Source organism: Triticum dicoccoides, chromosome 2B, assembly GCF_002162155.2.
Source record: "Triticum dicoccoides isolate Atlit2015 ecotype Zavitan chromosome 2B, WEW_v2.0, whole genome shotgun sequence".
Classification (NCBI taxonomy): domain Eukaryota; kingdom Viridiplantae; phylum Streptophyta; class Magnoliopsida; order Poales; family Poaceae; genus Triticum; species Triticum dicoccoides.
Genome location: NC_041383.1, coordinates 375,876,857 through 375,904,060, shown reverse-complemented (window position 1 = coordinate 375,904,060; position 27,204 = coordinate 375,876,857). Strand labels below are relative to the sequence as shown.

At 48.9% G+C, this 27,204-nt stretch overlaps 2 protein-coding genes across 2 annotated transcripts; one reads left to right on the top strand and one right to left on the bottom strand.

The window, feature by feature from the left end:
* Window positions 1–680: 680 nt before the first annotated feature.
* Window positions 681–24,023, top strand: LOC119363734 (indole-3-acetaldehyde oxidase-like). The gene is made up of 10 exons (XM_037629104.1): window positions 681–1,015; window positions 1,119–2,885; window positions 12,911–13,170; window positions 13,323–13,532; window positions 20,476–20,694; window positions 21,297–22,262; window positions 22,448–22,540; window positions 22,653–22,751; window positions 23,052–23,241; window positions 23,434–24,023. The coding sequence occupies exons 1-10, from the start codon at window positions 856–858 to the stop codon at window positions 23,649–23,651; spliced, it is 4,182 nt and encodes a 1,393-aa protein (XP_037485001.1). The 5' UTR covers window positions 681–855; the 3' UTR covers window positions 23,652–24,023.
* An 886-nt stretch (window positions 24,024–24,909) lies between these two features.
* Window positions 24,910–27,204, bottom strand: LOC119363733 (cylicin-2-like). The gene is made up of 2 exons (XM_037629103.1): window positions 26,925–27,204; window positions 24,910–26,384 (listed from the first exon to the last, which is right to left on the bottom strand). The coding sequence occupies exon 2, from the start codon at window positions 26,335–26,337 to the stop codon at window positions 25,096–25,098; it is 1,242 nt and encodes a 413-aa protein (XP_037485000.1). The 5' UTR covers window positions 26,338–26,384; window positions 26,925–27,204; the 3' UTR covers window positions 24,910–25,095.

Below are 27,204 nucleotides of genomic sequence, written 5' to 3'. Positions count from 1 at the left end.
GACGACCAGTTTGAGAGACACACCTGAGTTGGATATTTTGACGGGTCACTGACCAGGCCATTTGTGGGGGGAGGGGGGGTGGGCGCCCAGATATAGATGCTCTAAGTCAGACCAGATTTTGATTTGCGGCACTTGACGGGCGGAGTACCATCTCCTTTGGTTGTAGGAATTCTATAGGACAGAATTTTCAAAAGAAAAATTCTTCTGAAACCTTGTAGGAATGAATTCTTATTTTACAGGATAGAAATTAACCCTTCGCATTTTAAAGAAAGAAAACATTAGCCTTGACTCGATGAAATTTTTGCTGCTCTATATATCAATGCCATCTTTTTTTTATAAAATTTAAGATACATATCATCTTATTTTCTATAATATTTCTATTTCCAGGAACCATCAACATTTGGGCTTTTGTCAAGTGGGATTGGTCGCGGAGGTGGACGTCGTCACGTGGCCGGAGCATGGTCGAAACCGCCGCGCGTGCACCGGAACACCCGCTTCGTCTTCGCCGTGACGCCGTCCCTCACGTGTTATTGCAGTTATAAAATATTCATTCAGTCAATCAAGTGATCCCAAACAACTTCACCCCCATGCGCCGTCCATCCTATTCGTTGGCCCCACCTGCAGCTGCCACGACACGTCTCTCCAGCAACGCCGCCGGGGTCGGGGGAGGCGACACATGCTCTCGCGTGTCACCGTCGGTTGTTCTCTGTTTGGAATTTCGCGAGCTCTCGCAGCCGAGGCAGACAGTGACGAGACTGCGACACGGAAGGGTGGAAGGCTCACTAGATAAGGAGATCGAGCACATGGGAATCGGATTCCGGCACGCAAATCTCTCCCCCTTTTCGCCTCCGCGCGATGGCTTCCTCGACGCCGCAGCCACCGCCGTCCGCGGCGGTCTTTGCCGTCAACGGCCAGCGCTTCGAGCTCCGCGGTGGCGACGACCCGGGCGCCACCCTCCTCGACTTCATCCGCACCCGCACCCGCTTCACCGGGCCCAAGCTCGGCTGCGGCGAAGGTACGCTCCACCACTTTGCGCTTACCCCCTCCCTCTCCTCCTCCTAGGCAGAGGCCGTCGCCGTTCGAGGTTAATGCGGGTTTCCATTCGTACTTGGTTGCAGGTGGGTGCGGCGCGTGTGTAGTGCTGCTCTCCACGTACGACGCGGCGGCCGACCAGGTCTCGCACGCCGCCGTGAGCTCGTGCCTGACCCTTGTGCACGGGCTTCACCACTGCGCGGTCACCACCACCGAGGGGCTCGGGAACAGCCGCGACGGGCTCCACGCCGTGCACGCGCGATTCGCGGGCTTCCACGCCTCGCAGTGCGGCTTCTGCACGCCCGGCATGTGCATGTCCCTCGTCGCCGCGCTAGCCGGCGCAGAGGGCAAGGGGTCCGGTCCGCCTCCGCGGGAGGGGTTCTCGAGGCTCACGTCGGCTGACGCGGAGCGCGCCGTCGTGGGTAACCTGTGCCGCTGCACGGGTTACCGCCCCATTGCCGACGCCTGCAAGAGCTTCGCGGCAGACGTCGATTTGGAGGACCTTGGTCTCAACTCCTTCTGGAAAAAGGGAGACGCTCATGTCGACAAATTGCCACCGTACAAGGAGGGGAGCATTGGTGCTTTCCCAGAATTTCTCAAGGCTGAGATCAGAGCCTCTCTGAGGATTGATAAGTGTATGTCGGCTAGGGTAATGGCGGGAAGCGAGAGCTCTTGGCATCGACCTCGGAGTGTGGAGGAGTACTACAGGCTGATAGCTTCTGATTCGTTCGATGGAAGTGGCACAAAGGTGGTCGTAGGCAACACCTCTTCTGGTGTTTACAGGGAGGCAGAGGTGTATGATAGGTACATTGACCTGAGAGACATCCCAGAGTTGAATTCAGTATCCAAGGATTCCGAGGGTGTTCAAATTGGAGCTGCAACATCGATCTCTCTGGTTATTGAGATTTTAAGACGAGAAGGTGATGACTGCAAGGATGTCATCTTTGGTAAGATTGCTGATCACATGGAAAAGGTGTCCTCTCATTATGTTCGGAACACGGCAACCTTGGGTGGAAATTTGGTGATGGCGCAAAGGGACGAATTTCCCTCTGATATTGCAACTATTCTTCTTGCTGCTGGTTCGTCAGTGTGCATCCAGGTATCATCAGGAAAATTGAATGTCACGTTGGATGAGTTCCTGGAAATGCCACCGTGTGATTACAAGGCACTACTCTTAAGCATTTCTGTTCCTCATTGTACTCCTGACAATGTCTCATCAAGTGCTGGGGCTGTAAATATGACAGGAGATAAGACAGAAAGTTCACTGCTATTCGAGACATACCGAGCTGCTCCGCGCCCTCTTGGAAATGCAGTTGCTTACCTTAACTGCGCTTTCTTTGCTCAAATCTCCTCAGATGAAAGTTCAGGAAGCTTAATACTGGAAAAACTACATTTAGCTTTTGGTGCATTTGGAACCCGACATGCTATCAGGGCTAGAGACGTTGAGAAGTACTTAGTTGGTAAACCCATTAGTGCATCAGTCCTGCTTGAAGCATGCAACGTTCTTAAGAAAATCATTGTTCCAAAAGAAGGCACAACACATTCTGCTTACAGATCAAGCTTGGCAGTTGCCTTTCTGTTTACTTTTCTTTACCCGATGACCAAACGCAATGTGAAGCCTGCAAGATCAGCTCGTCTAAATGGCCATGCTGCTTCTGATACCAATGGAAATCCAAATTGTCCACCCAGTGCAGATATTGACTTGTCACTTAAGGAGACCAATAGTGTGGAATCTGGTCTGCATAGCAATGACCACATACTTGAATCTTGCAAGCAGATAGTTGAAATCAGTAAAGATTATCTCCCAGTTGGCATACCAGCCAAGAAAGTTGGAGCAGAACTCCAAGCCTCTGGTACGAGCTTCACATATTTCTTGTTGTAGCCATTGGTAATCTTGAACTTTGGTAAGGGAAAAGTATATTTTTCGCCCCTGAATTCTCTCAAAAGTATAGAAATGGTCCCCCAACTCTAAAACAGGCAAATATTAGTCCCTTAACTTCTCAAGGATTAGTCCCTTCACATGCAAAAGCGGTTTTCATGCTGACTTGGCATGGTTTTGACCGGTCGTCACCTATGTGGCAGTCTTCTTCTCCCTTCTCATTGTAACTTAGCTGGACATTTCGTCGAGCAGTGGGCGCACACTGAGCAATAGGAGAAGGAGGTAGACGTGGAGCTTGTGTGGTTCACGGCGGTGCATGCAAAAGGTGCAGACAGCTGGGGAGCTGTGGCACTACGAGGCTCACTAGCAGCAGGGAAACACGCAGCAGATTGGCCTTGGCGTAGGCGAGCTCCTAACACGGCGAAGTGCTGCTCGTGTTGCCATCCTGGTGCTCATGGTATGCCTCCGCCATTGCTGGCCACGGCGCCGATGATGTCTCTGCGTCGCCTTGAGCCTATATCACAAACATGCGTTGCCCCAGGTTGTCTAGCGCTCTTCCTCCTCCAGTGCACGTGGTTTCCATGCTCGGAGCTGGGGGCAATCACACCGTCTTGGCGTCACTGCGGGAGGTCCCTCGGGTGGCATCGTGGTCCATGGCGATGCCGGGTGCATGTCTTCTCCTCCCTTTGGGACGCCGACGCGGTGGTCATCGGAGTCTGGCTCAGTGGCACGGAGCGCCCCTGTCGCAGCATGCCTGATGTAGGGTAGAACCCTAGGAAGGACCTTTTCACACTTGGAGGGAAAAAATGGAGATAAATCACAAGAACACAAGGATGAACACAAAGGGACAATCACTTCAACAATTCCCGATTACACATCCACTAGAGTAACAACACAAGATCCACAAGTCTCAAACACAATCAAAGGAAAGATACAATGGCAAAGTTCATCCCAAATCCAAAGGAAGAGGGGTCTTGGTGGTAGTCTTCTCCCAATGGAGGTCTTGAAATCCTCAAGGATTCTTCCCTAATGGGGTCTTGATCCTCAAAGAGGGAAGGTAATGGAGCAAAGCTCACCAAGATATCATCCAATACTTTGCTAACCCTAAACATGGCCCTAGGTACGAATTATATAGGCTTGGGGTCGAAGGAGACGAAGGGGAGTCGGAGATCCCATCTCAGCCGGCCATCCTGGGAGGCCCGTGCGCACGGGGGTCCCGTGGGCACGGTACATGCCCGTGCGCACGGGGTGCTCCAGCGCCGGGTTCCTGTGTAGCCCGTGGACACGGGGTCTCTGGGGCCCGTGCGCACGGGGTCACCTGGGACTTGCTGTTTTGCTGCGGTTGCACTCTGTCTTGATCCTCATGGCCTTGGGGTGGTTCTCCTTCTTCTTGGGGATGCTCCTGAGCTCCTTGGTGATGTTCCACTTCATACCTAAGGATGCATAGCATATTTTGGTGAGGTAGTATACATGTTCCATTTGTGTCCATATGCAAGTCTAGTAGGAAGGAGTTCACCTCGGTTTCCAAAGCACGTGCTCTAGCTCTTGTCATGGGTCCTTGTGGGGGTGGATGTGTTGATGTAGAGTCCATGGGGATGATGAAAGGATGCTCCGCATCATCTCCCCTCCCTTCGAAAGGATCCGACCTCGGATCAAGATCTTCATCACCATGGAAAGGCGAGAGGTCTTTGACGTTGAAGATGTCGCTCACGTTGTACTTGTCTCGTGGGAGTTCAATCTTGTAGGCGTTGTTGTTGTAGCGTGCTAGCACCTTGAATGGTCCATCGGCTCGAGGTAGTAGTTTGGACTTGCGTTCGTTGGGGAAGCGGTCCTTGCGAAGGTGTAGCCACACGAGGTCACCTATGTTGAAGATCATGGGTTGTTTGTTGACGTTGAGCTTGGTGGCTAGTCGATGTACGTGGCGCTCGATGATGTTTCTTGTATCTTCATGCATCTTCTTGATTTAGCTTGCTCGTGCACTCGCATCCATGTTGGTGCGCTCTTGTAGAGGGAGAGGTAGAATGTCCAATGGGGACAACGGGTTGAAGCCGTAGACGACCTCGAAGGGGGACTTGCCGGTAGTCGAATGTCTTGCGCGGTTGTAGGCGTACTCGGTGATGGGTAGACACGCCTCCCACTCCTTGATGTTCTTCTTGATCAAGACGCGAAGTAGAGTGGATAGTGTCCGGTTTGTCACCTCCGTTTGGCCGTCGGTTTGAGGATGGTATGCGGATGAGAACAATAGCTTGATTCCGAGCTTGGCGCATAGAGTCTTCCAAAAGTAACTCAAGAACTTGACGTTGCGGTCGGAGACGATTGTCTTTGGTACTCCATGGAGGCGCAAGATTTCCCTACAAAAGAGATTTGCAATATGTGAAGCATCGTCTATCTTGTTGCAAGGAATAAAATGTGCCATCTTAGAAAATCGGTCCACAATAACAAACACGGAATCCTTTCCATTTTGAGTTTGAGGCAAACCAAGTACAAAATCCATACTAATGTCTTCCCAAGGTTGATAAGGAATAGGAAGAGGCATGTAAAGACCATGAGATTGAGCTTTAGACTTAGCTTTGCGACATGTAGAGCATCGGGTGGTGAAGCATGAGACGTCGCGGAACATCTTGGGCCAAAAGTAGTTCTTGGAGAGCGTGGCGAAAGTCTTGTCGCGTCCAAAGTGTCCCATGAGTCCGCCTCCATGAGCCTCTTGCAAAAGGAGCAAACGAAGAGAAGACTCGGGAATGCATAGTTTGTTAGCTCTCATAAGATAACCATCCTTGATGTAATATTGTTCCCAAGATGTATGCATCAAACATTTAGCATAATGAGGTGCAAAAGATGGATCATTAGCATACAAGTCTTTTATGTGCTCAAAGCCAATAACATTCAACTCAAGTTTAGTGACGAGCGTGCATATGCGTGAAAGTGCATCGGCGACTACATTTTCCTTACCCTTAATGTACTTGATCACATACGGGAAAGATTCAATAAATTCACTCCATTTGGCATGACGCCTATTCAACTTAGTTTGTCCTTTTAGGTATTTAAGTGTTTCATGATCGGTATGTATGACAAACTCATGAGGTCTAAGATAATGTTCCCAAACATGTAGGACATGCACTAAAGCATACAATTCTTTGTCATAGATGGGATTGTTAAGTTGAGCACCGGAGAGTTTTTCACTAAAGTATGCAATTGCTCGTTTTTCTTGCATTAAAACTCCGCCAATTCCGGTACCACTTGCATCACAATGAACCTCAAAAGTTTTGTCAAAGTTGGGCAAAGCAAGAATCGGAGCATGAGTAAGCAAAGACTTGAGCTCATCAAAAGCGGTTGATTGCAAAGATCCCCAAACAAAAGGAGTATTCTTCTTACTCAAAGCATGCAAAGGAGCGGCGATTGTGCTAAAGTTTTTCACAAAGCGGCGATAAAATCCTGCAAGACCAAGAAAACTTCGCACTTGTTGCAAATTGGTGGGTTGAGGCCAAGTTTTAATTGCTTCAATTTTAGCTTCATCAACATGGACACCCTTGGAAGAGACAACAAAACCCAAGAAAACCATTTTGTCAACGCCAAAAGTGCATTTTTTTAAGTTTGCATAAAGGCTTTCCTTGCGAAGAGTTTGCAACACAGATTTAACATGATTAATATGCTCTTTCATGGTTTTGCTAAACACAAGGATATCATCAAAGTAAACCACAACGAAGACTCCAATGTAAGGTCTAAGCACATGATGCATAAGACGCACGAAAGTTCCGGGTGCTTCCGGCAAACCCATAGGCATCACTAACCACTCATATAAGCCAAATTTGGTTTTGAAAGCAGTTTTCCATTCATCACCTTCTTGAATGCGAATTTGATAATAGCCACTTTTAAGATCAATTTCTGAGAAAAAGTTGGCTCCACTAAGTTCATCAAGCATATCATCTAAGCGAGGAATGGGATGCCTATATCAAACGGTAATAGCATTTATAGGTCTACAATCGGAACACAAGCGGAAACTTCCATCGGTTTTAGGCACAAGTATAACGGGAACGGCACAAGGGCTTAAGCTTTCACGTACATGACCGTTGTCGATTAGTTGTTGTACTTGCCGTTGAATCTCCTTGGTTTCTTCGGGGTTGACACGGTATGGAGCTTTGTTTGAAAGTGGTGCTCCGGGGATGAGGTCGATTCGATGCTCAATGCCTCGTAGTGGAGGTAGACCCGGAGGTAGCTCATCGGGGAAAACATCGTGGAATTCCTGCAAAAGAGATTGAAACACTAAAGGTAGCTCGTGAGAAGTGTTAGTTGTTGGCTCTCCATCCTTGCACACAAGGACAAAGTGCATCACACTCGATGGGTTCTCACACACTTCTCTCATCTCACTTTTGGTGGCAAATAGGATGAGGTTTTTCTCTCTAGGCGAAGAGGCGCTCAAGTTTGGCTTGTGGCTCTCACTCACTTTTGGGTGGGTCACTTTCTCACTCTTCTCTCCATGGTGGGTGGCTTGCTTGTCGGCTATCACTTGACTAGGAGACATAGGTCGTAGCACATACTCCTTCCCTTTCATCTTGAAACTATAGTGATTGGTTCGCCCATTGTGGATGACACCACGGTCGAATTGCCACGGTCGACCAAGAAGGAGGTGGCAAACGGTCATTGGGACCACATCACACTCCAAAGTGTCCTCATATGCACCGATTTTGAAGGAGACTTGGACCGTATGCTCAACTCGTATAGTGCCGGAGTCACTTAGCCATTGAACCTTGTAGGGTGCGGGTGCTTCCTCTTGACCAATTGAAGCTTTGAACATAGTTCTTCACTTGCCAAGTTGTGGCAACTACCTCCATCGATGATGACCTTGACTGACCTTCCATTGATGCCGGCTTTAGTGTGGAAGATGTGGCATCGTTGGTCTTCTTCTTGTTGATGTTGAAGTGTCAAGACTTTGGAGACAAGGAGAGCGGGGCTCGAATCCTCATCACAAAAGACTTGATCATCTTCATCCTCATTCACACTCCGGTGCATGGCCACTTGCTCAATAGCTTCCATTTCATCTTCACTCGTTGAGTCGTAGGTGCCATCGTCGTTGAGGATCATGGTGCGCTTGTTGATGCATTGGAAGGCTTTGTGGCCTCGGCCGCCACAAGTGAAACACTTGAAGGAGCTTGTCTTGACGGTCTCATCGGTCGGAGTAGAGGAAGAAGCACGCGGCTTGTAGTTGCTTGTAGTAGGAGGAAGGCGACTTGAACTTGACGAAGGATTCTTGTATGATGTCTTTTCGTTGTTGCTTGGAGAAGGCTTGGTTGACGTAGATGTTGGAGGAGTTGTTGAAGCTTGATTGTTGGAGAAGCCATATGTCTTGGAGGAGCACTTGACGTACTTGAAATCATCTTGTACTTGACGTTCCGCCTTGGTCGCTTGATGTACTAGCTCGATGAGGTTGGAGTAGGGTTGGAAGTCGGCGATCTTCTTGATGGGGTGATTGAGCCCATTCAAGAATCGTGCCATTGTTTGCTCATCATCTTCCTTGACATTGGCTCGAATCATGGCTATCTTCATTTCCTTGTAGTATTCTTCAACACTCTTTGTTCCTTGCTTGAGGAGTTGTAGCTTCTTGAAGAGATCACGGTTGTAGTAGGTGGGCACAAATCGTGCTCTCATGACATCCTTCATTTGATCCCAAGTGGTGATTGGAGGGTCACCTCTTGCTTCTTGGCGCTCAAGGACTTGTTCCCACCATATGAGCACATAGTCTTGGAACTCAAGTGATGCCATTGCGATCTTCTTCTTTTCCTCATAGTTGTGCAAACGAAAGATTTTGTCGACCTTCAATGCCCATGAGAGATATTCTTCCGGATCATTGCTTCCATTGAACTTGGGCATTGTGAATTTGAGTTTTCCGTATCGTTGCTCTTCATCTTGATAGCGGTTGCGGTAGCGCTCTTGCCTTGGAAAGTCCTCGAATGCTCGCTCCTCATGATGTCGCTCTTGGTGTTGAGGAGGGTCTTGGAGCACTTGTTCCACTTGGTGTCGCTCTTGTTGCACTTGAGGTTGAGGTGGAGCTTGACGAACTTGGGGAGGAGCTTGAGGAACTTGACGGTGCACACGTGGTTGATAGTTCCTCTCTTGTATTTCTTCTCGAAGAGCTTCCTCTTGATTCCGCCGTTCGCGATTGCGGTTGGCGATGGCTCGACTTGATTCTTGAAGGGCACGTTCCGCCTCAATAGCTTGTGCTTCTCGTTGTTGTTGTTGAAGACGTTGAGCCTCGGCGTCTTGTTTCTCTTGGTGTAGACGCGCTCGTTCTTCTTCTTCTTGACGACGAAGACGTTGTCGTTCTTGAGCTTGAGCAAAAGCGACTTGATTTGCTTGAGGACGATGGACTTGTTCATCAACTTGCTCTTGGGAATGTTTGTCGTGTAGTGGATCTCGAGATGCATGACGGTCTTGACGCGCGGCTCGTCGAAGTATGGTCGATGACGGTGTACTTGAGCCGGAGGAGGTGTCGTCGGAGTGTCGACTTGAATGGCTCCGTCTTGAGTAGGAAGAAGTTCAAGAATGCCGGTTGACCAACAAAGCTCGGATCTCGTCCATTCTTGCATCGTTCTCTTGCTTGTGCGCGTCGAGCTTGCTGTCGAAGTAGTCACGTGTTCGTTGCTCGGAGAGTCGTAAGTCGGTGGCGAGGTTGTCGATGCGGTCGTTCATAGCTTGTTGCTCTTGATGGAGCGCTCGTTGTGCACCAAAGAGGTGGCTCTTGGTGACGAAGGATGACATGTCGTCGTCTTGCTCGATGAAGAGTGGGTTGGTAGAGGAGCTTGGCCTATCCATCATAAGAAAGTGGTGGTGAGTAGGAAAATGAGAGAACAAAACCAAAGTTACCTTTTCCGAAGATTGTGGATGTAACAAGTACGATCCCACGTGATGTTACAATAGGGGAATTGGTACCGGGAATTGTTTCTCACACCTACAAGTAAATGGTCTATGGAGGAGCTTGGTTAGGAAAGACAGCAAATGTTAGTCGAGATGTTGATAAAGTTGAGAAGATTCACAAATGGCAAATAAGACAAATAGATCAACCTCCCAATATAACACGAGGAACACACACACGAAAGATAAATGGGATCCGCACAACCAAGGAATGAGCTCGAAGATATCTAAACACGGGAAAAGCTCTTGTCGTACGGATACTAGAGAGACGCTAGCTCGATTGCACTAATGGGCTAGATACGCTAGTGCACCAACCTAATAGAGAATCTACTCGTCTCACTATCCCAAGTATGCAAATGTATGTGGTGACCAAGATGATGCACAAATGCGAGGGCTCGATGCTATTGCTTATAAGCTCTTTGCTTCTCTTCTCTTTTGCTTAAAAGCTTTTTATCTCCTCTTTTTTTTTCACTATGCCACGATGCTTGATATGCGAGCCACACAACGAGATAACAAGTAGTAGATGCACGGGATGGACGGAACACTAAATGGTGCACTAAGACGTGGCCCGACAATACTCAACAAGCTAGTCTCGATGGGTAAGCTACGCAAAATGGCTCAAAGCTATCAAGTTAATGGCAAGGGAGTACAAAGTGTCGTCGAGGTTACCGTCCTTGCTTACGGTCGAAGATGATCTTGTCGAAGTCAAAGTGTTGTCCGAGTCGATGATTGGTGGCGATGATGTTACCAAGTTGCGCCTAAGTAGCCGAAACACCTTAGGACACAAGAGAAATCGCAACCGAACACTCAACAAACACGTGGAATGGTGCGGAAGAACACGAAGGATGGTGGTGAAACAAAAATAAGAAAAACAGAACATGGCCGAAAGTTTCTGGATGGCCCGTGCGCACGGGGTAAGTGAGGCCCGTGTGCACGGGGTCCCGATGTCCCGTGTGCACTTCTGTGATTTCGTGGGGATTGCAAGTTTTTGGGCAAATTCCCGTGTGTGATGGGTGGGGATGATGGTGGGGGGGTAGATCCACTTGCCAAACACCAAATTCGTGGATCAAATCAACCAAATCTCACAAGATCAACAAATTGCAAGAAAAATTTTTGGGGCTATTTTTGGTGGGGATTTTCGGATTAGGACGAAAAACAACAAAATCAAGCTAGAAAGTGGAAGGTAGGGACTCCAAGATGTGAATCAACGTGGCTCATGATACCATATGATGTAGGGTAGAACCCTAGGAAGGACCTTTTCACAGTTGGAGGGAAAAAATGGAGATAAATCACAAGAACACAAGGATGAACACAAAGGGACAATCACTCCAACAATTCCCGATTACACATCCACTAGAGTAACAACACAAGATCCACAAGTCTCAAACACAATCAAAGGAAAGATACAATGGCAAAGTTCATCCCAAATCCAAAGGAAGAGGGGTCTTGGTGGTAGTCTTCTCCCAATGGAGGTCTTGAAATCCTCAAGGATTCTTCCCTAATGGGGTCTTGATCCTCAAAGAGGGAAGGTAATGGAGCAAAGCTCACCAAGATATCATCCAATACTTTGCTAACCCTAAACATGGCCCTAGGTACAAATTATATAGGCTTGGGGTCGAAGGAGACGAAGGGGAGTCGGAGATCCCATCTCAGCCGGCCATCCTGGGAGGCCCGTGCGCACGGGGGTCCCGTGGGCACGGTACATGCCCGTGCGCACGGGGTGCTCCAGCGCCGGGTTCCTGTGTAGCCCGTGGACACGGGGTCTTTGGGGTCCGTGCGCACGGGGTCACCTGGGACTTGCTGTTTTGCTGTGGTTGCACTCCGTCTTGATCCTCATGGCCTTGGGGTGGTTCTCCTTCTCCTTGGGGATGCTCCTGAGCTCCTTGGTGATGTTCCACTTCATACCTAAGGATGCATAGCATATTTTGGTGAGGTAGTATACATGTTCCATTTGTGTCCATATGCAAGTCTAGTAGGAAGGAGTTCACCTCGGTTTCCAAAGCACGTGCTCTAGCTCTTGTCATGGGTCCTTGTGGGGGTGGATGTGTTGATGTAGAGTCCATGGGGATGATGGAAGGATGCTCCGCATCAATGCCTCCGCCTCGTGCACTCGTCCTGGGCACCCCTGCTCGCTGTTAGCGCAGGCCGTTCCGCCGAGTAGCTTTCGGCGTGGACGACAACGACAAAGCGAGGATGTCAAGTGCTATCGCAGTCGTACTCGACGAGGCACGAGCGCGCCAGCAGGATTGAGATCCTGATGCCGCAATGTTGAGGCATGTGTTGCGCGCGGTTGTGTTCATGCGCGTCACGGAGAGGAGAGCCCACTTGTACTTGCACGCGCCGCCACTCGCTCGTGGCCACTGGCTGCCATTGCGGTTCGCCACCGGTTGTGTTGGCCAGGCTCGTCTTGCTTGTGCCGATGCAATTCGTCGACTTGTCAAAAAAAAATTAAAAAATTGGCTCGTCTTGCTTGTGCCTATGCAATTCGTCGACTTGTCAAAAAAAATTAAAAAAATTGGCCTAGTGTTGAATGGCTCGCTCTAGCAAAGCTGCCCGAGTGAGTGGCATGGCACTGTTCTGTATGTGCTAGCTTTGTATGCACATGTTCCTGATGCCATGAGCCACACAAGATACATGCCTACCTCATTCTCCTGTTGCTCATGCATGTAAAAGGAAGAAGATTGCCACACAGGTGACGGGTCAAAACCATGCGGTGTCAGCATGCAAATCGCTTTTGGCGCATGAAGGGACTAAACTATTCCGGTTTAAAGAGTTGAGGGACTAAGGTTTGCCGGTTTTGGAGTTGAGGGGCCATTTCTATACTTTCGAGAGAGTTTAGGGACAAAAAATGTACCTTTCCCTATTTATATAGATAACTTAGCAGTTGTTTTATGCAGCATGTTGTTTTTCTTGCTAGTGTTGTTTAGTGACATGGTTTATCTTCCTTTCTTCCATCTTATCTATACATTGATGATTCCTTTCTTAACATTTCTTTCAAGTTTATTTATGTGTCTATTTTAATCAGTGGAAGTTGCATACTCTGATCTTGCATAAAGTATACTGTAGTGCTGATAACAGAAACATTATGTATAGGTGAGGCTGTATATGTGGATGACATCCCTTCTCCAGAGGGCTGCCTTTATGGAGCATTTGTATATAGTACAAAGCCTTTAGCTCATGTGAATAGCATAGAGCTCGACCCTTCTCTCGAGCAGGTGAAAACTGTGGCAGTTATCACTGTTAAGGATATTCCAGAGGGGGGTGGCAATTTTGGGGCCAACACTATATTTGGACCTGAACCTCTGTTTGGCGATCCACTTACTCAGTGTGCTGGGGAACCTCTTGGTATCGTGGTATGGCTTTTGCTCTGATGGTTTGGATTTGAAGAAATCTGCAACAGTTTTCAACAAAAAGAAAAAATAATTATCCTTTAATGAAGTTTATATTTCTGACAACATGAGTTAACGTTAATTCCAGCTATTACTGAAGATTTTAGCATTTTTAGGTTGCAGAAACACGGAATTTTGCCAATATAGCTGCCAAACGAGCTGTAGTCAACTACAGCACAGAAACTTTAGATAGCCCAGTTTTATCGATAGAGGAGGCAGTTAGAAGATGCAGTTACTTTGAAACCCCACCATTTCTTCTTCCGCAAAATATTGGTGATTTTTCCAAAGAGATGGAAGAAGCCGATCAGAAGATCTACTCAGCTGAGGTACACCTCATATAATTTTTAATGCTAAGTTGAATCTTCTTGATACCCATCCAAAGTTTGTGGATGAACTGATTCTTATGTCAGGTAAAGAGTTTCAGCTTGGGCTAACATTAGTATTCATTGGTCGCATGTACCTGTTATATGAGATGGTTCTGTGGCAGACTGGTAGGTGTTTGGCCCATGAAGAGTGATGAACTCGTAATTTGATATTTACTAGTTACTACACCTGTTCACTATTATAACATGTTCTGGATATTTCAATATGGACTACATATGGACTGGAATGAGTGAACAAACACACTGAAACATGTCTACATGCATCCGATTTAGAAAAAAGTTAGAAAATCTTATAATAGTGAATCGAGAGAGTAGCTAAGTACTTGTGCATTGCTATGGAATAGCTATTAAATATGCACAATCACCATTGATTATAAAGGGTTGTTTTATACAAGTACCTGATGAAAGCTTGCCTAAGATTATCAGCATATACAGCTTCAACGGCGGTCTGGCGGAAACAGAGCTTGAAGGCTTGGCGCTTGGCAGACCTTATCTGCGCGGCGGAAGCTATGCGGCCTTGTGCTCATCATTGGCGACGCACGCAACCTCGGCACGTGCCCCGGCCCGCCTTGCACTTTGCCGCCGGCGCTCGGGGTTTAGCAGTTGTACCTCATAGGTGTATGGATGCCGCAGGTTTCCCGCCTCGTGCGCGTACCCCCTGCGCAGCCGCTCAAGCTGTGGCCACGCCTTCCGTGTGTCGCTGCTACCCGTGGTGGCCGTGGCAGTGGTGAGATCCCCCAGCTTCCGAGGTAACTGCTGGGCTGCGAAACCTCATGCAGGTCTGCCGGCATGTTGGTTTGTAAGGCCTTGTACAATGCAAGGTGCTTAGAAAAATAAACCAGTTTTTCTGAGCACCGGTGCTTATTTGTAGAGGGTAGACGCTTAATTAGGCACCCCTCCTGTAGAGATAAGCACTGATGCTTGAGAAAAACTCGGTTTATTTTACTAAGCATCTTCCTAAGCACCTTGCATCGTGCAAGGCCTAAACAGACAATGTGGATGTTCCCGATTAGCATGCATAAAGTGGGAGTTGTGGGTAGTGTCATGTGGGGCGCTGCGTACAGGCGCGGGTCGCGTGCCCAGCAACGGCCGGCCACGGCTGGCGAAGCGTGATCGGGACAGGGAGTCCTGATCCTGCATTGGTTCCTAGAGTCCAGGAATAGTTAGTTTCCTAGTTTGTTAGAAGCATAGTTAGTTTCCTAGTAGTTAGAAGCCCATAAGGCCTTTATATATCCTGTAACCTGCACCCTTGGACGCAAGCGATAAAGTTATTATCTCCTATCTCTTCCTCTACTCCTATCCTCTCCTCCCGCACCATTGAGCAGCCAGGCAAAAACCCTAGCGCTCCTATCCACCGAGACTACGAACTACGTAGTCGAGGCCCTGCTGTCTTGGGCACCGAGGCCCTTGACAACTTGGTATCAGGTTCCAGGCGATCCTCTTCCTCGTCCACGCTCCATCCGCAGCCCGCCTCCACCCCTGCGTCCGCGCCAAGCTCCCCTACCTCGCCACCATCCGCCGCCGCCTCGGTCACTTCCGGCATGGCAGAACCTACCACCGCTGATCTGGCCAAGATGATCTAGGCCTTGACTGCCATGGTGGCGTCCCTGCAGTCGTCCGTCACCGCACTCCAGAAGGACAAGTCCTCCTCGTCGAGCGCTGATGGAGGCCATGATGGGCAGCACCACAATGATCGGCCGCCCCGGTTTCAGAAGATGGACTTCCCCAAGTTCGACGGCAAGTCTGATCCTCTCGCATTCATCAACAGATGCGAGTCCTTCTTCCATCAACAACGGATCGCCGAGGAGGAGAAGGTGTGGATGGCGTCATACAATTTCGAGGGTACTGCCCAACTGTGGTATATGCAGGTCCAGCGCGACGAGGGCACACCTCCGTGGCCCCGCTTCACCGAGCTGCTCAATCTCCGCTTCGGGCCACCTCTGCGCGCTAACCCGCTGGGCGAACTAATGGCGTGCAAGCGCACGACGTCCGTCGTCGACTTCCAGGAGCGGTTTGAGGCGCTCCTTCCCTGGGCAGGCACCTTATCCGAGACACAGAAGGTTCAGATCTTCACCGCGGGACTCCAGCCACCCCTCAGCCTCGACGTGGAAATCCACAACCCGCAGTCCCTCGCCGTCGCCATGAGCCTCGCCCGCAAATTGGAGCTGCGCGACCAGTGCGCGCTCACCTCCGCGCCACCGGTGCGTTTTCCGCAGAAGGGCATCCTGCCGACGCCGGGACCACGCCTCGCGCCCCCCGCACCGGCTCCACCAGCCGCACCCCAGCATGCCCTCAGTCTGCCGGAAGGGCGCCCAATCAAACGTCTGTCACAGACGGAGATGGAGGAACGCCGTCGCCTGGGCCTATGCTTCAATTGTAATGAGAAGTTTGGCAGGGGCCACAACCGCGTGTGCGAGCGCATCTTTCTCCTCGACCTAGCGCCGGACGACGACGACGACGACGACACGGCCTCCGCCACTGCTGATGCATCGCCGGCCGACCCTCAGATCTCGCTCCACGCAATCTCCGGCGTGCGCACGAGCGAGACCATGCAGATGCATATCACTCTCGGGGGTGTCTCCCTCCTCGCCCTGATCGACTCAGGCTCCACCCACAACTTCATCGCCGAGGAGGCGGCCGCTCGTGCTACGCTGCCATCCCCCACCACCGAGAAGATGCGCGTCACGGTGGCCAACGGCGAGCGCGTTCTGTGCCAGGGCGCGTACCGCGTCGTGCCCTTCCGCATCGACCAAGAGGAGTTCTCGGAGGATTTCCTCGCCTTGCCGCTCGCGGGCCACGACATCGTCCTGGGCACGCAGTGGCTGGCGACGCTCGGACCGATCCTGTGGGATTTCCGCGCCCTCTCCATGACATTCTGGCGGAGGGGCCATCGGGTGTGCTGGCGCGGCATTGCAGGACCGGACGGACCAGCCCTGAAATCATGCAGCGGCCGCGACTTCCTCGACGCCATCATCACCAAGTTCGACGACATCTTCGCCGAACCCTCCGGCGTGCCACCACCCCGCAGCCGCGACCACAGCATCACCCTGCTGCCCGGTTTCGCCCCGGTGGCCGTCCGTCCGTATCGCTACCCGACCGCTCACAAGGACGAGCTGGAGCGTCAGTGCGCCGCCATGCTCGCCCAGGGCATCATCCGAGCGAGTTGTTCCGCATTCTCATCGCCGGTACTGCTGGTCCGCAAGGCCGACGGGTCCTGGCGCTTCTGCATCGACTACTGCGCCCTGAACGCCATTACCGTCAAGAATGCGTTTCCGATCCCGGTGGTGGACGAACTCCTCGACGAGCTCCGGCACGCTCGTTTCTTCACCAAGCTCGACTTGCGCTCCGGCTACCACCAGGTGCGGATGCGTGCGGAGGACATCCCGAAGACCGCCTTCCGTACTCACGACGGCCTCTACGAGTTCCTGGTGATGCCGTTCGGCCTCTGCAACGCGCCGGCGACGTTCCAGGCCCTCATGAACGATCTGCTACGGCCGTTCCTGCGCCGCTTTGTTCTCGTCTTCTTTGACGACATCCTCATTTTTAGTGAGACGTGGGCTGACCATCTCCGCCATGTGCGCACCGTCCTGCACCAGCACCGGCTCTTCGTCAAGCAATCCAAATGCGCGTTCGCCGTCGAGTCGATCTCATACCTGGGTCACACCATCTCCGCTGCAGGAGTGGCCATGGATCCGGAAAAGGTCCAGGCAGTGGCCGAATGGCCGCAGCCACGCTCGGCGCGCGCGGTCCGGGGGTTTCTCGGCCTTTCGGGGTACTACCGCAAGTTTGTCAAGGAGTTTGGCGTGGTTGCCGCGCCACTGATGGCCCTCCTTCGCAAGGATGGTTTCTCCTGGTCGCCGGAGGCGGCAGCAGCTTTTACCGCTCTCAAGACGGCGGTCACCACGGCTCCCATCCTCGCGTTGCCGGATTTCACGCGGCCGTTCATCGTCGAGTGTGACGCCTCTACATACGGCTTCGGGGCCGTCCTTCTTCAGGACCAGCACCCGGTGGCTTTCTTTAGCCGGCCAGCCGCGCCACGTCACCGTTCCCTGGCAGCATATGAACGGGAACTCATCGGCCTGGTGCTCGCGATTCGTCATTGGAGACCATACCTCTGGGGGCGCCAATTTGTGGTAAAAACGGATCACTACAGTCTCAAATTTCTACTTGACCAGCGTTTGGCAACCATTCCGCAGCATCATTGGGTCGGCAAACTACTGGGGTTCGACTTCACCGTGGAGTACAAGGCCGGTAGTACAAACACTGTGGCGGACGCTCTTTCCCGCCGCGACACGGAGGAGACGTCGATCATGGCGATCTCGGGTCCTCGCTTCGACTTCATCGATCGCCTCCGGCAAGCTACGTCCACAGACCCGGCGCTCGTCACGTTGCGTGAGGATATCACGGCGGGTACGCGGCAGCAGCCGTGGTCGCTCTCCGACGGCCTCGTCACTTTCAACGGCCGCCTCTACATTCCGCCGCCGTCCCCGCTACTCCAGGAGATCCTCAGTGCAGTGCACGACGATGGGCACGAAGGCGTCCTGCGCACCTTGCGTCGTCTCCGCCGCGACTTCCACGCACCTAACCTTCGCAAGACGGTGCAAGAGTACGTCCGCACCTGCAGTACTTGCCAGAGGTACAAGTCCGAGCACTTGCACCCCGCCGGGCTGCTGCTGCCACTGCCGGTGCCCACGGGCGTGTGGACTGACGTCGGCATCGACTTCGTGGAAGCGCTCCCTCGCGTGGGTGGGAAGTCCGTCATCCTCACCGTGGTGGATCGCTTCAGCAAGTACTGTCACTTTGTGGCGTTGAGCCACCCGTACACGGCCGAGTCGGTGGCACAGGTGTTCTTCGCCGAGATCGTGCGCCTCCATGGCGTTCCGCAGTCCATGGTTTCGGACTGCGACCCCGTCTTCACCTCGGCGTTTTGGCGGGAGCTCATGCGCCTCACCGGGACGAAGTTGCACATGACGTCGGCATTTCATCCTCAGTCGGATGGCCAAACGGAGGCTGCTAACAAGATCATTGTCATGTACCTGTGTTGCCTCACAGGGGATCATCCGCGTCAGTGGCTACGGTGGCTACCCTGGGCCGAGTACATCTACAACACCGCCTACCAGACAGCGACCCAAGAAACTCCATTCAAGCTGGTGTATGGCCGCGATCCTCCTACTATTCGTTCTTACGAGCCAGGCGAAACGAGGGTGGCGGCCGTGGCAAAAAGCATGGCGGAGCGAGACGAGCTACTCGCTGATGTCCGCTATCGACTACAGCAGGCGCAGGCGGTCTACAAATCCTACTATGACAGACGCCATCGCGACGTCAGGCATGTAGTGGGCGATTGGGTGTGGCTTCGTCTTCGCCAGCGCGCTACATCTTCTCTCAACTTGCCAACCAGGGGCAAGCTCAAGCCACGCTTCTACGGGCCATACCGCATTTCCGAGGTCGTCAACGACGTCGCCTACCGCCTTGAGCTACCGGTGCGCTCGCGCCTCCATGATGTGTTCCACGTGGGCCTCCTCAAGAAATTCTTCGGCACGCCTCCAACTGCACCGCCGTGTTTGCCTCCAATCCACAACGGTGCGGCTGTCCCGGAACCGGAACGCGTGACTCGTTCACGTCTCGCACGCGGCGTGCGCCAGATCCTTGTCCACTGGAAGGGCGAGGCTGCGTCATCGGCAACATGGGAGGATCTTGACAGTTTCGTCGAGCGCTACCCCGCTTTTCAGCTCGAGGACGAGCTGCTCGTCGAGGGGGGGAGAGATGTCATGTGGGGCGCTGCGTACAGACGCGGGTCGCGTGCCCAGCAACGGCCGGCCACGGCTGGCGAAGCGTGATCGGGACAGGGAGTCCTGATCCTGCATTGGTTCCTAGAGTCCAGGAATAGTTAGTTTCCTAGTTTGTTAGAAGCATAGTTAGTTTCCTAGTTGTTAGAAGCCCATAAGGCCTTTATATATCCTGTAACCTGCACCCTTGGACGCAAGCAATAAAGTTATTATCTCCTATCTCTTCCTCTACTCCTATCCTCTCCTCCCGCACCATTGAGCAGCCAGGCAAAAACCCTAGCGCTCCTATCCACCGAGACTACGAACTACGTAGTCGAGGCCCTGCTGTCTTGGGCACCGAGGCCCTTGACAGGTAGGAAGAGGAAATAGCTTTTTTTAGACACGTGGAAATATTGGATCGCATCCTGGTTTATTCTCAGCAGAGACATGCGGGGGGGATGGGAGACATACGAAGACAAATGTTAAGAGGGAACACTTACCAAAGGAAACACGGTAACCACTGTAAAAAAAAGGAAGCATGGTAAAAACGGAAACGTCTCTGGGGTATGGATAAGGAAACAAATCGGCGTGCATGGAAAATGACAAGACTATCAGTAAGGGGGGGAATCAGTGGAAGGGGGATCGGTGGGGAATAAACCAAGACAAAAGGGGAGGCTTCACCAACCTATATACAGACACCAACTCCTCTTTAATAGTAAAAGATATAGTAAAGATTATTCATTGCTGCAACGCTGAATCACCCTTAGTGCCCCTACAGTAGTTTACATTAAATGGATGTTGCAAGTGTGCCTCCCTTTTATGTTCCCCTTTCCTCTGATTTGTGTCTCCCTACTTGTGAGTTGTTTCCTTGTCTAACCTTTCAATCTCGACCCCCACAATTATTGAACAATTGACATATCACCCCCCCCTCCCTGATAGGTGGTTAGTCCTTTCTTATGTACTCCCTCTGATCCAAAAAAAAAAATGTCCTGGTTTTAGTTCAAATTTGCACTAAAACCACGACACTTTTTTTGGATCGGAGGGAGTATCTTTTTATAAGATTCGGTTATTCTTTATATATCTTTGATATTGTCGCATTGTGCTACAAACACTTGGTGCAGGTGAAGCTTAACTCACAATATTACTTTTACATGGAAACACAAACTGCTCTAGCCATACCTGATGAGGATAATTGCATGGTAGTGTATAGCTCAAGTCAGTGCCCTGAGGCAGCACAAAATAACATTGCAAGATGCCTCGGTTTACCTTGTCACAATGTTCGTGTTATCACTAGAAGAGTTGGTGGTGGCTTCGGAGGAAAAGCTGTTAGATCATTACCAGTAAGTGTCGATACCATCATTTCTTACAGCTTTTGAAATGCTGCAGACCATGTCTTATTTTTGTCAGATTATGCTTAACACTTTCTGTGAAGTACAAATGGTAAATCAGCCAAGTGCTGTTGCATGTTCAACTCTGCTGTGTTTACCAACTATCAGTTGTGCTTTAAAATGCAGACGCTGTGATCCTGAAATTTTGAGTATCCTCGCACCCAAATAAGAATATAGAACATCTGCACATACCTTCACCTTATAAGCATAACATACAGATTGCTTCAGCTGTAACACAACTAAAAGCGTATTGTTTCCTCTTGTGACATTGTTACACTGAATGTTGAAGCCGAATTGTCTCTTTTAACAAGATTCACTCTGATCTAGCCATTTTCTTAATGACATACTTCATGTGAAGTTTTCAAGTGCTACATATAGGAGGAGGCAGGGGTGGCTGCAGTCTTGCTGCTAAAGTGCTAAAAACTTGAAGAACATACTCATTTAAACATTGTTAAGTTTGGTGCTTCACGAGCCTTTTAATCTGCAGTTTTGTTTAACAGTTCATTGAGTTAGCATAAAGAACGGAACACTTATTATATGTATGTTAATTATAGGTGGCGACGGCCTGTGCACTTGCAGCATTTAAGTTGCGTCGTCCTGTTCGAATGTATCTTGATCGCAAGACTGACATGATAATGACTGGCGGCCGGCATCCCATGAAAATATGCTATTCAATAGGATTCAAATCAGATGGGAAGGTCACAGGATTGCATGTAGATTTGTTCATAAATGCAGGAATGACCATGGATGTTAGCCCAATTATTCCTCATAATTTCATAGAGGCACTGAAGAAATATAATTGGGGTGCCTTTTCATATGATGCAAAGATTTGCAAAACAAACATTTCAACACGGTCTGCAATGCGGGGCCCTGGAGAAGTGCAAGGTTCTTATGTTGCTGAAGCTATTATTGAGCATGTGGCGTCAGTTCTCTCTACTGATGCTAATTTGGTAAGGCAGAGAAATATTCACACAGTGGAGAGCCTTGCTTTGTTTCACAGTGAGTGCCTGGAAAATGCCTTGGGGTATACACTTCCCTCTATCTGTAATCAGTTGACTGCATCAGCAAATTACCAATATCGTTCAGAAATAATCCAGACCTTTAACAAAACCAGCCAGTGGAAAAAGAGGGGACTTTCTTTTGTTCCGATAGTGCATAAAGTGTTATCTCGACCGACACCTGGAAAGGTGTCTATTCTTAACGATGGATCCATTGTTGTTGAAGTTGGAGGCATTGAGTTAGGCCAGGGGCTTTGGACAAAAGTGAAGCAGATGGCAGCATTTGGTCTTGGACAGTTGTGGGCTGATCGAAGCCAAGACCTGTTGGAAAGAGTAAGAGTTATTCAAGCAGACACGTTAAGTGTGGTACAGGGAGGGTGGACCACAGGGAGTACCACATCAGAATGCAGCTGTGAGGCAGTTCGACTTGCCTGCAATATCATGGTTGACAGGCTGAAATCACTCAAGGAGCAATTGCAAGAAAAGCATGGCAAGGTTTCATGGGATGGACTAATTTCACAGGTATTGATAAGATGATAACTTCAGTTAATAGCAACTATTATCAGGATGTTATTGTGTTATTCTCTCAAAAATTAGTCGTCCGTAGAAATTTGTGCATCATTGGCTTCTATAGTTATGTGTGCCATATTACATTACTCAGTAATGTAGTCAATGACCTTAAGGTGTCGCGATGTTCCGTTGTGCAGGCAAAAATGGCTGGTGTGGATTTGTCAGCAAGAGAATATTACATTCCTGGGGCTTCTGGTTCATACCTAAACTACGGAGCTGCTGCTAGTGAGGTATCCTTACTCCTTGGTTTCAGATATGCTAGTAAGCTGCTGCTATAGATGTACAAATTTGAAATACACACGCGTTTACATACATTAAGATATTCATAGCGGGTATTTACAGGTAGAGATTGATCTTCTCACGGGAGCAACTACAGTTTTGCGCAGTGATCTTATATATGACTGTGGCCAGAGCTTAAATCCTGCTGTGGACATGGGGCAGGTGGGTATAATTTGTCTCGCTCTACTCTAACCTGTCTATATTTGTTAACTTTCCAAAGATGCATCTTCGAGTCATTTCAGATAGCAGGTCATCAGTTAATTACAATGTAGTCTCGCTCTACTCTAACCTACATTATTTGTGTTTTATGCTATCTTCTAGTATTGGTTTACTGTCTAGTGCATTGATTGTTCATTTCTTTAAGTCCACAGAGATGGACATAGAAACCCATTTCATTTTGATGTTGATTTGCATTAATGGTGTTTTAATATCTTTTGTTGCTGTCCTATTATGGCACTTCAGGTGGAAGGGGCCTTTGTTCAGGGAATTGGTTATTTCATGAGTGAGGAATATGTGACCAATACGGATGGGCTGGTTGTCTCGGACGGGACTTGGACATACAAGATCCCAACCGTGGACACCATCCCTAAACAGTTTAATGTTGAGCTGCGCAACAGTGGATTTCACAAGAAGAGAGTGCTGTCTTCAAAAGGTATTCGGTTTCTCCCCTGTTTTGACATCTATGGGCATATAACAAACGGATAGTTGTATTTTGCTTTCTAGGCTCCTAGCAGGGATAAGATGGTATTAAGTTCAAAAATAAAAAACAATAATTTAGAATATTTGGTAGAGATCGTTTATGATTTATTTATTTTTTGCCTTGTTGACTTGGTGTTTGTCACAGCATCTGGGGAGCCGCCTTTGCTCCTTGCAGCTTCAGTTCACTGCGCAACAAGGGATGCAATTGCCGCAGCACGGAAGGAACTCCACTGTTGTGGGTCTGGATCGTCTTCACCTTCGTTCTTTGAGTTGGAAGTTCCGGCAATCATGCCTGTGGTGAAGGAGCTGTGTGGCTTGGACAATGTGGAGAAGTATTTGGAAACTCTAGTGGGTTCCAAATAAATACAGACGAATTTCACATTTGGCAAAGTAAATTATAATGATAGCATTATAAGGTATACTTCTTGCATAGTACTCTGGGCATACTAGAAGGTACTGTGTGATCCACTTGTTAACGCATGCACCATTCGACTATAACAGAATTTTGTTTGGTTGTGCCACATTTGTTCGATAATTTCATTCAGGTACGGACTTACAGTACATAGTTCTTAGGTAACATTTTGTACTAGACTGATGGATGGATACAGGTATTTGTGACTCAAATAGGCAAAACGATGAGAGTAAACAAATGGAAGATGTATACTTGGAGCATGATGAGACATGGTCATGGGACCTCCCTATTTGTGTAATGTAATGTGATTCATAGTTTGATAATGTTTTTTTTTCAGAAAAAGCAAGGTTATAATGTACTCCCTCCGTCCGGAAATACTTGTCATTGAAATGGATGTATCTAGATGTATTTTAGTTCTAGATACATCCATTTTGGTGACAAGTAATTCTGGACGGAGGGAGTAGTACCTTTCGGTTTACCATCCGTGGATGCTCCGTTCTTAAATATAAGATGTTTTGGTAGTTGAAATTGAACTGCCAGAACAGAGGGACTATAATGTTATTTAGGAACAGGGAATATAATTTTATTGAGACTGATGCAGCGCAACAGATCATAGAAAAAATCATGATACTGGGAGGTGCATACATCATATAGTTCAACCTGTGATGGTCAAGAAAGAAAGAAAAAGAAAATTCATCACAATGCCAGGTCTCATTAGTAAGGTATAAAGCGCAGAACATAGGTAGAGAGTACAAGATATATACTGACGCAAGTGTCGCTGCTGGGTCAATCAGTGAAGACCAGAGCTTTCATTTTCTTTTCATTTTTCTTTTTTTTTTCCAGGGAAAAGGAAGTTTTTATTGCAATGTCACAGTGTTACAATCAAGAGGCCACAAATCCTCGATACAAGGTGAAATCGAGTGTACCCACACAGCCGTGGTTCTCTCGGTGCGGCTATAATTGGCCAACCGATCTGCAACACTATTCTGTCTATGATGAATTTTCTGAGGTAAAAACTCCCTTCTATTCATCAAACTCCTTGATCTCTAGGATTAACTGACCATACGCTGATCTTATGAGACCATTGCTAAATAGAACTGAAAGAGCTTCAGCCAGTCCGACTGCACTACCACCGGGTAGAGACATGCAGCGGAATACCAGCTACAAAGAACATGTTAGCAGATGCATAACGAAAGGACCATGGGAGCAAACATGTTTAATGGGTTTATTTTATTTTTCTGGGCGTTTATATTCTTACACTCAAGCTGTATATGTATATAGAGAGAGTTCTGTACTGCACACAGAAACGTGTGCACGTACCCAGATCAGAAATTATTCGCGTTACAACCATATAAAATCACAGCAAGTGTCAACAAGTCAAAGATTTCCAGAAGATCAGGGTGCAGTAACAAGATCATCTTCCTTGGACTTGGCCTTGCCACTCGCTTCCACTATCTGTACAGGCTTCTTCTCTTCAGTGGTCATTCCCTCTTCGAGCTCCTTCTCCTTCAGCTGCCTTAGGATGTCTTCCTTTTCAGCATGTAGGTCTTGTAACTTTGCGTCGATCTTCTCCAGCTTCTTCTTAAGCTTTGCCGGATCGTTGGTCTTCTCCTTGCCGCCCTTGTGTTTCTTCTTCTCTTTGTCTTTCTTCTTACCTTCTTCCTCCCCATCCTCACCATCCTTCTTTTTCTTCTTAGTTTCTTCCTTGTCGGTCTTATCTTTCTTCTTCTCCTTCGCTTCTTTGTCCTTCTTACCTTCTTCCTTCTCATCATCGCCATCCTTCTTCTTGCCTCCCCCCTTCCTGTCGGTTTTATCTTTCTTCTTGTCCTTCTTCTCTGTATCTTTCTTGTTACCTTGTTCGTCCTTGTCACCGATTTCCTTATGTTCATCTTGCTTCTTCGCACTGTCTCTCTTTCTTTTATCCTTTGCTTTGTCCGTGCCATCCTTCTTCTCTTCAGAAGCATCAGTTTCTTTCTTCGCCGACTCATTATCTTGTAGCTTGATTTCTCTTGCCTGATCCACTTCTACATGCTTCTTCTTGTTCTCATGTTCCTCTTTGTCTTTCTCTTGTTTTTCATCGCTTTCATCCTTCTTCTTTGCCTTGTCCTTCTCCTTCTTTTTGTTCTTGGGGCTACTGTCATCTGCATCAGCTCCAGTCTCCTTGACGCTATTTTTATCCTTCTCTTTGCTCTCGCTCTTCTTATCTTTCCCTTTCTTGGCCTTCTCCTTTTCTGAGCCTTCGCCATCTTCTTTCTTTTTCTCATCCTTCTCCTTTTTATCCTTCTTACTTGTCTTCCCGTCATCTTCATGCTTCTCTAACTTCTTCTTTTCCTTCTTACCATCTTCATGTTTCTCTGCCTTCTTATTTTCCTTCTTCTTACTCGCCTTCTGATCTTCTTCATGTTCATCTACATGCTTCTCTGACTTGTTTTCCCCTTCCTTTTCTTTGTCTTTTTTAGTTTCCTTAACTTTGCCTGCAGACTTTGAACCATCACTGGACACCTCTTCCTTCTCCACAACCTTTGCATCGATTTCTATCTCGATCTCCTTCTTCTCGTCCTCCTCATTCACCGAGGACTTGTCCTTACTCTTAATCTTGAGATGTAACTCATCCTTCGACTTCTTCTCTGCCTCCATATCTAATTCGAGATGGGCTAGCAATAACCTCCAAGAACCAGAATGACCTGCATTTAGAACGTTCTGTCACTATCAATTCAATTTGCTACATGATGGAGAATCATATAGTCTGTTCAGCCGACAACTGCGCCAAGGCTATCGGCGATTTCAGTTCAGGGATGAGCAAATGGAACCAAAGCCACGGGGTTGACGAACCATAGGCTACATACACACACATTCCAATCAGCATAAAATGCAAATGCTAGAATATACTCCCTCCGTCCGGAAATACTCGTCGGAGGAATGAATATATCTAGATGTATTTTAGTTCTAGATACATTGGGAAAGGCAAAAACGGAGCAATGACGAACTGTACTGCCATATACTGTACTAGAGAGTAGAAACTAGACAGAGTGAAAATATATAAATTAAGTACAGCTAACTTGTGCACCAAGATCGCAAGGCTGATACGTGCACACGTTAGGGGAACCACATAAGAACTGACACGATGATATGATAGTAATACCCGAGAGCTAATGATGATAAATTTCCTTTAAGATCCGCATAAGCTTGGTTGGAGGTAGCAAGAACAAGATAGAGAAACTGACCTATGCCAAGGTCCACGGATCCGATCCAATCAGGTTGTGCCCGGCGCCGGTCGAGCTGCGACCTCCTCGGACAGCGAGGTAATCAAATCTGGCGCTTCGCTTCGGAGGTCGCGCAGCAGAGTGGGCTACCGACGGTATGCGTGGTCGCGCGCTCTCGTGGGTACAGCTTGCTGAGTGGTGGAGTAGAGTGGGTCAGCTCAGATTCGAGGGGAGCAGGAGCGGGTGAGGTTAGAGAAGAGAAGCACACAAGGGGAAGAAGAAATAAGAAGAGAGTGGAGAT

Bases quoted from the DNA above. Each gene is read 5' to 3' on its own strand.
- LOC119363733 (XM_037629103.1), bottom strand. From the start codon at position 26,337: ATGGAGGCAGAGAAGAAGTCGAAGGATGAGTTACATCTCAAGATTAAG.
- LOC119363734 (XM_037629104.1), top strand. From the start codon at position 856: ATGGCTTCCTCGACGCCGCAGCCACCGCCGTCCGCGGCGGTCTTTGCC. The intron at 2,886-12,910 runs GTACGAGCTTCA...CATTATGTATAG, and splicing joins AGCAGAACTCCAAGCCTCTG to GTGAGGCTGTATATGTGGAT. The intron at 23,242-23,433 runs GTATTCGGTTTC...TGTTTGTCACAG, and splicing joins GAGAGTGCTGTCTTCAAAAG to CATCTGGGGAGCCGCCTTTG.